The sequence below is a fragment of the Salmo salar genome, chromosome 02, assembly GCF_965601325.2.
Source record: "Salmo salar chromosome 02, fSalSal1, whole genome shotgun sequence".
Lineage (NCBI taxonomy): Eukaryota > Metazoa > Chordata > Actinopteri > Salmoniformes > Salmonidae > Salmo > Salmo salar.
The window spans coordinates 73,390,299-73,403,133 of record NC_138292.1 but is presented as its reverse complement, the minus strand read 5'-3'; the positions used below and the strand labels follow the sequence as shown (position 1 = coordinate 73,403,133).

Sequence of the window (12,835 nt, the reverse complement as noted above, 5' to 3'; positions counted from 1 at the left end):
CACACACACACACACACACACACACACAAAATGGTATGTACGGCCTGCACCAGGAAGTCCATCACTTCAACTCGTTTGACAGAGTACAAAGCCTACCTCTACTGCTGGGCCAAGCTAACATACGCACAGGTAGGTAACACACATTCACCCTTCACACTCATCATCATATGCACACACACATACCCTTAGCATTGCCAAGACCTTACACACACACACACACACACACACACACACACACACACACACACACACACACACACACACACACACACACACACACACACACACACACACACACACACACACACACAGACTGGACAGGCAAATACTGACTGGCAATAAAATTATCCAGTGGAATGGACACAGAATGAATGAGCAAGAAAAAAAAGCGACTTCTGTTGCGTCCACTCTTCTCCGGCAAAACTTAAACACTCCGCCTCATGTGACCACGATCATGTGACCAAAGTGGGCGGGGTTTGAAAAGCTGTGTTCCGGGAGAAAATCAAATTGATTTTCATACTGCAGTTTCTTTGATCAAGAGAAAACAAAATATAGATTTTTGCGAGAGTAATCAGTATGTAGAGGATAGGCTTACTTCAATGTAGAATATGTCAATAATGTCAAACAAACACTTTGACAGGAGTGTGAGATAAGCTTTATAGAGCTGATGCTATATTTTCTTAAAAAGTGGACTGCAATTTACTGCAACTGAAAAGATTGTGTTTATGATTTGGAACTTTATGAGACGGATATGGCCGTTGGTCATAAGGTGTTAGTTTTGTTACTGACGGTAATATGCTGTGTTGGAGAGTGCAAGAAGAGAAATGTTCTTCTTATTATCGGTAAGTCTCTTTATGCTTTGGGTTATATTAACTGCAGTTGCTTTCATCAAATATCCGTGTTGTCACTGCGTGTCACTTATCAATGAGTTCGATCAGATATATTTGTGAGTTTTTGACTTCAGTTGATCTACTTAGCTACTAGGTCTACACACTTCATCTCTCCCCCCTTCACTCTCTCTCCACTCCCCCACTCCCTTCCTCCCTCGCTCTCTCAGCGGACGACGCAGGCTTCGAGACGTCGGTCTATAACAACACCGTGGTCCGTACGCCTCACCTAGCCGCCCTGGGTCGACGTAGCCTGGTGTTCCAGAATGCCTTCACCTCCGTTAGTAGCTGTTCTCCCAGCCGATCCACCATACTGACAGGCCTGCCGCAGGTAGGTGTGTGTGTGTTTCCTGTGTGTGTATAGAGAGAGAACGCAAGAGCGAGAGTGGTGTGTGTTCACCTCCTCCTTATGGGTCCTGGTCAAAAGTAGTGTACTAAATAACAGGGTGCCCTTTGGTACACACTCCTATTGTAATTTTTCTTCATGATGCATACAGCAACATAAAGTGCGTACATCCCAGATGGAACACTATACCCTATACAGTGCACTACTTTTGACCAGAGCCATATAGGGAATAGGTTGCCTTCCAGGGCAGGTCTAATATTCATCCATTTTGTTTTCCCGTGTTCCTCTGTCCTCAGCATCAGAATGGTATGTACGGCCTGCACCAGGGAGTCCATCACTTCAACTCGTTTGACGGAGTACAAAGCCTACCTCTACTGCTGGGCCAAGCTAACATACGCACAGGTAGGTAACACACATTCACCCGTCACACTCATCATCACACGAACACACACATACCCTTAGCATTGTCAAGACCTTACACACACACACACACACACACACACACAGGTAGATAACACATACTCATCATCACACGTACGCACACACACGCATGACACGTGCGTGCGTACATGTGTGTTTTGATGGAGTGTACCAGAGTAGCAGTTTCTCTATTCCTCCTCCATACAGGGATAATTGGGAAGAAACACGTAGGCCCTGGCCCTGTCTATCCCTTTGACTTCGCCTACACAGAGGAAAACAACTCTGTACTTCAGGTAGAATTATTAAAGCATTATTTTATATATTGTTTGTTTAGCGTTATTATGCTATTTTAGGATCTTATTATTTTATGACAATCTATGATTGTAAATTGGTGTATAATTAATAAACAGTTAATCAGCTAAAACAAATTGTACTACTGCTACTTCTACTACTACTGCTGCTACTACTACTACTATTACTACTACTAATACTGCTACTACTGCTGCTACTACTACTATTACTACTACTGCTACTACTACTACTACTGCTGCTACTACTACTACTATTACTACTACTAATACTTCTACTACTACTGCTGCTACTACTACTACTATTACTACTACTAATACTTCTACTACTACTGCTGCTACTACTACTACTATTACTACTACTAATACTGCTACTACTGCTGCTACTACTACTATTACTACTACTGCTACTACTACTACTACTGCTGCTACTACTACTACTATTACTACTACTGCTACTTCTACTACTACTGCTGCTACTACTACTACTATTACTACTACTAATACTGCTACTACTGCTGCTACTACTACTATTACTACTACTGCTACTACTACTACTACTGCTGCTACTACTACTATTACTACTACTAATACTGCTACTACTACTATTACTACTACTGCTACTTCTACTACTACTGCTGCTACTACTACTACTATTACTACTACTAATACTGCTACTACTACTATTACTACTACTGCTACTTCTACTACTACTGCTGCTACTACTACTACTACTACTACTACTACTACTGCTGCTACTACTACTACTACTACTACTACTGCTACTTCTACTACTACTGCTGCTACTACTACTACTACTACTGCTACTTCTACTACTACTGCTGCTACTACTACTACTACTACTACTACTGCTACTTCTACTACTACTGCTGCTACTACTACTACTACTACTACTACTGCTACTTCTACTACTACTGCTGCTACTACTACTACTACTACTACTACTACTGCTACTTCTACTACTACTGCTGCTACTACTACTACTACTACTACTACTACTGCTACTTCTACTACTACTGCTGCTACTACTACTATTACTACTAATAATACTGCTACTACTGCTGCTGCTACTACTACTACTATTACTACTACTAATACTGCTACTACTGCTGCTGCTACTACTACTACTATTACTACTACTAATACTGCTACTACTGCTGCTGCTACTACTACTACTATTACTACTACTAATACTGCTACTACTGCTGCTGCTACTACTACTACTATTACTACTGCTACTTCTACTACTACTGCTGCTACTACTACTATTACTACTACTAATACTGCTACTACTACTGCTGCTACTACTACTATTACTACTACTAATACTGCTACTACTGCTGCTGCTACTACTACTATTACTACTACTGCTACTGCTGCTACTACTACTACTATTACTACTACTAATACTGCTACTACTGCTGCTGCTACTACTACTACTATTACTACTACTAATACTGCTACTACTGCTGCTGCTACTACTACTACTATTACTACTGCTACTTCTACTACTACTGCTGCTACTACTACTACTATTACTACTACTAATACTGCTACTACTGCTGCTGCTACTACTACTACTATTACTACTACTAATACTGCTACTACTGCTGCTGCTACTACTACTACTATTACTACTGCTACTTCTACTACTACTGCTGCTACTACTACTACTATTACTACTACTAATACTGCTACTACTGCTGCTGCTACTACTACTACTATTACTACTACTAATACTGCTACTACTGCTGCTGCTACTACTACTACTATTACTACTGCTACTTCTACTACTACTGCTGCTACTACTACTACTATTACTACTACTAATACTGCTACTACTGCTGCTGCTACTACTACTACTATTACTACTACTAATACTGCTACTACTGCTGCTGCTACTACTACTACTATTACTACTACTAATACTGCTACTACTGCTGCTGCTACTACTACTACTATTACTACTACTAATACTGCTACTACTGCTGCTGCTACTACTACTATTACTACTACTGCTACTACTACTACTACTACTACTACTATTACTACTACTGCTGCTACTACTACTACTACTACTGCTGATACTACTACTACTACTACTAGGTGGGTCGGAATATCACCCGGATCAAACTACTGGTCAGGAAGTTCTTCCAGACCCAGAGAAAGGAAGAGGAAGAGAGACCGTTCTTCTTGTATGTAGCGTTCCATGACACCCACCGCTGTGGACATTCCCAACCGCAGTACGGATCATTCTGTGAGAAGTTTGGGAACGGCCAGAGTGGAATGGGGAGGATTCCAGATTGGAAGCCAGAATACTACACCCCAGACCAAGTCAAGGTAAGGATTTGGTGCTGGTTCTGTTGTACTCTGTTCTACTCAAATCTATTCTAAGACAGTATATCACTTTCCACCTGCTATTTGAGAGTACTATCATTAATTATTTCATTGAATATAATATCATATGTAATATAACACTTACCCAGGTGCCCCACTTCATCCCAGACACCCCTGTAGCGAGAGCTGATTTGGCTGCCCAGTACACTACAGTTAGCAGACTGGACCAGGGTAAGAGGAGGAAGAACACACACACCGACATGAATAGAGAGAGGAACACACACACACACACACACACCGATATGAATAGAGAGAGGAACACACACCGACATGAATAGAGAGAGGAACACACACACACACACACACACACACACACACACACACACACACCCGATATGAATAGAGAGAGGAACACACACACACACACACACCGACATGAATAGAGAGAGGAACACACACACACACACACACACACACACCGATATGAATAGAGAGAGGAACACACACACACACACACACCGATATGAATAGAGAGATGAACACACACACACACACACACACACACACACACACCGATATGAATAGAGAGAGGAACACACACACACACACACACACACACCGATATGAATAGAGAGAGGAACACACACACACACACACACACCGATATGAATAGAGAGAGGAACACACACCGACACACACATGCATGCAAGAACACACACACACACCGACATGAATAGAGAGGAACAAACACACACACCGACATGAATAGAGAGAGGAACACACACATGCATGCTAGAACACACACAGACGTATATTAGATATCTATTTATTACATAGCTAATACATGACAAGTAAACTTCTCCGCTGTAGGTATTAGTCTGGTTCTACACCATTAATCCATCCATGGCTATGTCCGAATACCCACACTAGCGTACTACATACTTAAACTGCATACTCATTTCGGCGTTTGATCTAGTAGAATTCACTCGTCTTTTCCCGACTCACGTGTTTGACAACAGCTGATAATCAGATAAATTGACACACTGTACCAAAATGATCTAATGGCGGGAGTCAACGCAATCGCTCATCACATGACCCATTCAGAGTTCTGTTTTCTACATTTCACAAACTATACTGAACAAATGATATAAACGCAACATGCAACAATTTCAACGATTTTGTCTGAGTTACAGTTCATATAAGGAAACCAGTCGGTTGATATAAATTCATGAGGCCCTAATCTATGGAATACACATGACTGGGAATACAGATATGCATCTGTTGGTCACATTACCTTAAAAAAATGGGCCTCACAATGGGCCTCAGGATCTTGTCACAGTATCTCTGTGCATTCAAATTGCCATCGATAAAATACAATTGTGTTCGCTGTCCGTAGCTTATCCCTGCCCATACCATAACCCCACCGCCACCATGGGGCACTCTGTTCACCACATATCCTCTACTGTCTTCCATAGGTATTGGTCTGGTGCTGGCTGAGTTGAGGGAGGCTGGTTATGAGAACGACACCTTGGTGATCTACAGCTCTGATAACGGTATCCCTTTCCCCAACGGACGCACCAACCTGTACGGATCAGGCACCGCAGAACCCATGTTGGTGTCATCACCTGAACACAGGGAGAGATGGGGAGGGACCAGCCAGGCCTACGTCAGTCTACTGGGTGAGAGGGAGGGAGAGAGGGGGAGCAAGAGGGAGGGACCAGCCAGGCCTACGTCAGTCTACTGGGTGAGAGGGAGGGAGAGAGAATGATGGTTGGAGGGAGGAAGGGAGAGAGAATGATGGTTGGAGGGAGGGAGAGAGAGAGAATGATGGTTGGAGGGAGGGAGAGAGAGAATGATGGTTGGAGGGAGGGAGAGAGAGAATGATGGTTGGAGGGAGGGAGAGAGAGAGAATGATGGTTGGAGGGAGAGAGAGAGAATGATGGTTGGGAGGGAGGGAGAGAGAGAATGATGGTTGGAGGGAGGGAGAGAGAGAATGATGGTTGGAGGGAGGGAGAGAGAGAATGATGGTTGGAGGGAGGGAGAGAGAGAGAATGATGGTTGGAGGGAGGGAGAGAGAGAGAATGATGGTTGGAGGGAGGGAGAGAGAGAATGATGGTTGGAGGGAGGGAGAGAGAGAGAGAATGATGGTTGGAGGGAGGGAGAGAGAGAATGATGGTTGGAGGGAGGGAGAGAGAGAATGATGGTTGGAGGGAGGGAGAGAGAGAATGATGGTTGGAGGGAGGGAGAGAGAGAATGATGGTTGGAGGGAGGGAGAGAGAAGAAAAGGGAGGAGGGAAGGAGGTATTGGTGGATTGACTGATAATAGCTGGGGAGAATGAATTAATGGATGTGTGGATGTATTTCTTGATGCATGTGTGTAATTCCACTATGTTACCATTAAGGGGAGACATAACTACCCTTCTACAGTATATGTTAGGGAGTCACCAAGGAAAGGAGGAAGGAAGGATTTTAAAAGTAATTTAACCACTATGTTTAAATCTCAATTTGCCTTTCCACGATTCCTCACATCCTCTCTCTCCTCGCCTCTTTCTCAAAGCCCATTGGTGGAGAAGGTCAGAGGGGGAAAATCTTGGATGTTCTCCTCCAATGTGCTTTAAGGAGGCAAGGATATTGGATATGAGGAGTTACAGGAAGACAAATTGTGATAGAACCTAACCATCGCTCTCCCTCCCTCCCTCCAGACATCACCCCCACCTTACTGGACTGGTTCTCCATACCGTACCCCTCATACTGCCTCCCGGGCACCCCTACCACCCCTGTCAGCCTCACAGGCCGCTCCCTCCTCCCTGCCCTCATCGCTGAACCCTCACCCGCCGCCTGGCACACCGTCTACGCCAGGTAAAACCCACCCCCTCCGCCAAGCACACCGTCTACGCCAGGTACAAAGGAAGGAAGGCACGGTGTGTTAGATGTTGGTGTTATAACCAGTAAACCACTGAGACTATATATTGGGTGGTTTCCCAGACACTGTGATTATACCTACTGTTGTCCTGGACTGAACAGCATGTTCCATGCAGATTCTCCATTGAGAATGATTTTTAGTTCAGGACTAGTTAGAATCTGTGTCTGGGAAACTGGCCCATAGTGTGACTTTCTTTATTTGTGTGTATTAGGTAACACTTTACATTACAGGGTCCTTATTACTGTTTAATTATTATTTCAGTCTAACAAGTATTGTAATTACTCATTACTACACTGTACTTTGGATTATTGCTTTATTTATGTCTTCTTTGTTCTTCCACACTGTCTACGGCAGCCAGTCCCTCCATGAGGTGACCATGTACTACCCTATCCGCTCCATCCACCAGGGAGCGTACCGCCTGCTCCACAACCTCCACTACCGCATGCCCTTCCCCATAGACCAGGACTTCTATGTCTCTCCCACCTTCCAGGACCTGCTGAATAACACCCTGGCCGGACGGCCCACAGGCTGGTTCAAGACCCTGCAACAATACTACTACAGGTACTGTTATAATACACTATTATATACTATATTATACACTATTATATTATACACTATTATACGCTATTATATTATACACTATTATACGCTATTATATTATACACTATTACACGCTATATTATACACTATTACACACTATTATATTATACACTATTATACGCTATTATATTATACACTATTACGCACTATTATATTATACGCTATTATATTATACACTATTATACGCTATTATATTATACACTATTACACACTATTATATTATACACTATTACACACTATTATATTATACACTATTATACGCTATTATATTATACACTATTATATTATACACTATACGCTATTATATTATACACTATTACACACTATTATACGCTATTATATTATACACTATTACACACTATTATATTATACACTATTATACGCTATTATATTATACACTATTACACACTATTATATTATACACTATTACACACTATTATATTATACACTATTATACGCTATTATATTATACACTATTATACGCTATTATATTATACACTATTATACTATACACTATTATATTATACACTATTATATTATATTTTACACTATTATATTATACACTATTATACTATATTTTACACTAGTATATATCTGATTAACACCCTGGCCGGGCGGCCCTCACGCTGGTTTAAGGCTCTGCGACAATACTACTACAGGTACTGTTATAATACTATTATATACACTATTATACACTACTACACACTTATATTATACACTATTATACACTATTACACACTTATATTACACACTAGTATACTATATTATATTATACACTTATATTACACTATATTATACACTATTATATTATACACTATTATACTATATTATTCACTATTACATTAAACACTATTATACTATATTATACACTATTTTACTATATTACACACTTGTTTTTTTATTATTTTTAACCTTTATTTAACTAGGCAAGTCAGTTAATAACAAATTCTTATTTACAATGACGGCCTACCAAAAGGCTTCCTGCGGGGACGGGTGCCTGTGATTACAAGAGAGACAACACTACTACATAAAGAGAGACCTAAGACAACAACATAACAAGGCAGCAACTCATGACAACACAGCATGATAGTTATATTATACATTAGTATATATCTGAATAACACCCTGGCCAGGCGGCCCACAGGCTGGTTCAAGACCCTGCAACAATACTACTACAGGTACTGTTATAATATTATTATATACACTATTATACTATATATCTGAATAACACCCTGGCCAGGCGGCCCACAGGCTGGTTCAAGACCCTGCAACAATACTACTACAGGTACTTTTTGAAGGAGATCCCTTTATGTATCTGAGTTGAGAGGACAGATGTAATTACAGATAGGGAGATAGACATAGAGAGGTGTGTAGAAACCCCAGAGAACCCCCGTCGCTGAGGTGGCGTGTGTGGTTCGGAGTCAGGAGCTTAGACCGATACAACGAACACTATAATACTAGACTAGAAACCAGGAACTTTGGGTCCTGGATGCTGATTGGCTGAAACAACATTTCAGCCGTATGTAGTGCATTTGGAAAGTATTCAGATCCCTTGACTTTTTCCACATTTTGTTACGTTACAGCCTTATTCTAACATTTATGAAATTGTTGTTTTTTTCTCATCAATCTACACACAATATCATAATGATAAAGCAAAAACAGGTTTTTAGAAATGTTTGTGAATAAAAAAAACTGAAATATTACATATATAGAAGTATTCAGACCTTTTACTCATAAAGGCCTGATTGGTGGAGTGCTGCAGAGATGGTTGTCCTTCTGGAAGTTTCTCCCATCTCCACAGAGGAACTCTGAAGCTCTGTCAGAGTGACCATTGGGTTCTTGGTCACCTCCCTAACTTAGCTCTAGGAAGAGTCTTGGTGGTTCCAAACTTCTTCCATTTAAGAATGATGGATGCCACTGTTCTTGGGGACCATCAATGCTGAAAAAATGTTTTGGTACCCTTCCCCAGATCTGTGCCCTGACACAATCCTGTCTTGAAACTCTACGGACAATTCCTTCAACCTCATGGCTTGGTTTTTGCTATGACATGCACTGTCAACTGTTGGACCTTATATAGACAGGGGTGTGTGTGCCTTTCCAAATCATGTCCAATCAATTTAATTTACCACAGGTGGACACCAATCAAGTTGTAGAAACATCTCAAGGATGATCAATGGAAACAGAATGGACTGGAGCTCAATTTTGAGTCTCATAGCAAAGGTTCTGAATAATTATGTAAGTAAGGTGTCTGTTTTTTATTTGTAATAAATTTGCAAACATTTCTAAAAACCTGTTTTTGCTTTGTCATTACGGGTATTGTGTGTAGATTGATGATTTTTATTTATGCGTCGTGCATAAGAACAGCCGTTAGCCGTGGTATATTGGCCATATACCACACCTCCTCGTGCCTTATTGCTTAAATATACCACGGTTGGGCAAAAATACTTGTTTACTTTTCTATTTATGTTGGTAACCAGTTTATAATAGCAATAAGGCACCTCAAGGGGGTTGTGGGATATGTCAATAGACAACACACCTTTGGGCCTTTTATAGTATTTGCTTAATTATTCTCTTATGTAGCGGTACTACTGTTGTTATACTATCTTCATTACCATAGAAATTAAACTATACAATATAAAAACTATACAATATAAAGCATCGGAGTCTATAAACAATATAAAAGCTATACAATATAAAATAAAGGGTTCTATATCTATGATACTACCATAGATATATAATTGATAGAATAGGCTTGGAACCTCTAACCCTGGGAAAACATCTTTCTATGACTACTACAGGGACCGCTGGGAGCTTTTTGACTTGCGGTCGGACCCAGAGGAGACTGTGAACCTGGCTGGGGACCCGGCTCTCGCCCCGGTCCTGGAGAGCCTCAGACACAGGTTAGTATTACTGTTCTTTATATTATGGATCGATTATTGTATATCGATATGGATATTATGCAGGGTTGCAAAATTCCGGTAACTTTCCCAAAATTCCCAGGTTTTCCAGAAATCGGGGTTGGAAGATTCCCAAAATCAGGATGGAATAAGCAAGAAATATGGAATCCTTCAAACATTTCAGGAAAACCTGGGAATTTCGAGAAAGCCAAACCATTTTCCCCTTGGGGGAATTTCTTATGTTATATCTTATGTTATTTGTTATCTTATTTATTTCCTAATGTTATGTTGGCAGGCTGCTGAAGTGGCAGTGGGAAACTGGGGATCCTTGGGTCTGTGGACCAGACGCTGTGCTGGAGGACAAACTGGAACCACACTGTCGACCACTCTACAACGGAGTCTGACCGCAACTAGACCACAACTGGACCATGATTGATCCACAATCAATCATATTTATTTTATAAAGCCCTTTTAACATCAGCAGTAGTCACAATGTGCTTCACAGTTAGCTGGCCTGAACCTCCACAGAGCAATCAATGCAGAAGAAGAATCACAGTGTCCAGGAACATCTCCCTAGAAAGAAGGAATCTAGGAAGTAAGATGGAGAGGAATCCGGCTCCTGCGATGGCCCATCCTTTTGTGGCTGTAACAGGTAGAGGTTAAGAGTACATGTGGCCATTAAGAGTACATGTGGCCATTAAAGAGGTACTTGGGGATTTTGTGTAGCCACAACTGTCTTTATTTTAATGTGAGTTATAACCCATGAGTTATGACTATAGGGCCAGGAGTTTTGACCAGAAACCACCTCGTGACCTGAACAGGAAGAACTATGGGTTATGATTATGATGACCATTTATGGCTGAAAAACAAAAAACAAATGTGGTATAGCTTCAGTGCAAATGTACTGGGTTTCATACAATGTATGTTTTGTATGATTTCAGTTTGACAACATCTAGATGTTGAGATTTTATGTATTTTGTAAAATAAAGTATTTTCTTGCTTCTCCTGTTTATAATTTTTTTCATAATAATGTCATCAGTATTTAAGTTCTTAAAAGCTGATATAGTTATATGAACTAGTTGGAGCATCACAGTTTAAAGTCTATTTCTCTTTGGTGTCAAACTTATATTTGGGGATGGGATGAACGGAAATGTAAGAAGGAAACAGAAATGTTCTGTTTTATTTACAGACCTTTTTATTCCAAGCAGCTGGCTTGCTAGGATTGTTTCTAGACTATATTATATCAGCCTGTTGCATGTAGAGCACACAACAAGTCGACTACCATCAGATCTGGCTGAATCACAAGAACCACAGACAATTTGATTCATCGATTCGTTTTAAATCATAGACTACTCAGTTCCATTAGCGTTATATAGTCAGATTATTGATGATCTGCTCTCCGATATTGGAGATGGCCTTTGATCAGCACTTTTAAGTTAACTTTTTTTATCTAGGTTAATGGAGCCTATGCGTAATTATTATTTTCCCATTTGGTCATGTATGGGCGGGCGACAAGGTGATATTTGGTATTTTATTAGGATCCCCATTAGCTGTTGCGATAGCTTCAGCTACTCTTCCTGGGGTCCACACAGAACATGAAACATGACATAATACAGAACAGTAATAGACAAGAACAGAACTACATCAATTAAAAAGAAAATGGCACATGTAGCCTACATATCAATACATACACCCAAACTATCAAATAGGGGAGAGGCGTTGTGCCTTGTGTTGCTTTATCTGGTTTTTGAAACCAGGTTTACTGTTCATTTAAGCAATAAGAGATGGGAGTTCCATTCAATAATGGCTCTATATAATACTGAACGCTTTCTTGAATTTGTTCTGGATTTGGGGACTGTAAAACCAAAGACCCCTGGTGACATGTCTAGTGGGTTAAGTGTGTGTGTAAATTGAGGCCCCCTGATTACAATGAAGAGCAAGACCTGCCGCTCTGTTCTGGGCCAGCTGCAGCTTGACCACAGGACTGGGCAATAATCAAGACTAAACTAGAGCCTACACTTGCTTTTTGAGTGAGGTGTCATAAAAGCAGAGCATTCTTTATTACGGCCAGACCTCTCCCCATCTTTACAACCATT

The 12,835-nt window shown here is 40.8% G+C and overlaps 1 protein-coding gene across 2 annotated transcripts; it reads left to right on the top strand.

Annotated features, from left to right (window-relative positions):
- The first annotated feature begins 462 nt into the window (after nt 1-462).
- On the top strand, nt 463-11,742 carry LOC123730896 (N-sulfoglucosamine sulfohydrolase). Of its 2 annotated transcripts, none has more exons than XR_006762328.2 (11): nt 463-842; nt 1,058-1,218; nt 1,530-1,635; nt 1,861-1,946; nt 4,089-4,322; nt 4,469-4,550; nt 5,795-6,063; nt 7,022-7,178; nt 7,597-7,803; nt 10,641-10,742; nt 11,035-11,742. XR_006762328.2 is itself a non-coding variant. In XM_045709217.2 (11 exons), exons 1-11 carry the CDS (start codon nt 752-754, stop codon nt 11,141-11,143), a joined length of 1,539 nt encoding a protein of 512 aa, XP_045565173.1. In that variant the 5' UTR covers nt 464-751; the 3' UTR covers nt 11,144-11,742. The 2 variants fall into 2 exon arrangements, 1 of the variants encoding a protein (XP_045565173.1); XM_045709217.2 differs by having other exon boundaries at nt 464-842; nt 5,795-5,998.
- Nucleotides 11,743-12,835: the final 1,093 nt, after the last annotated feature.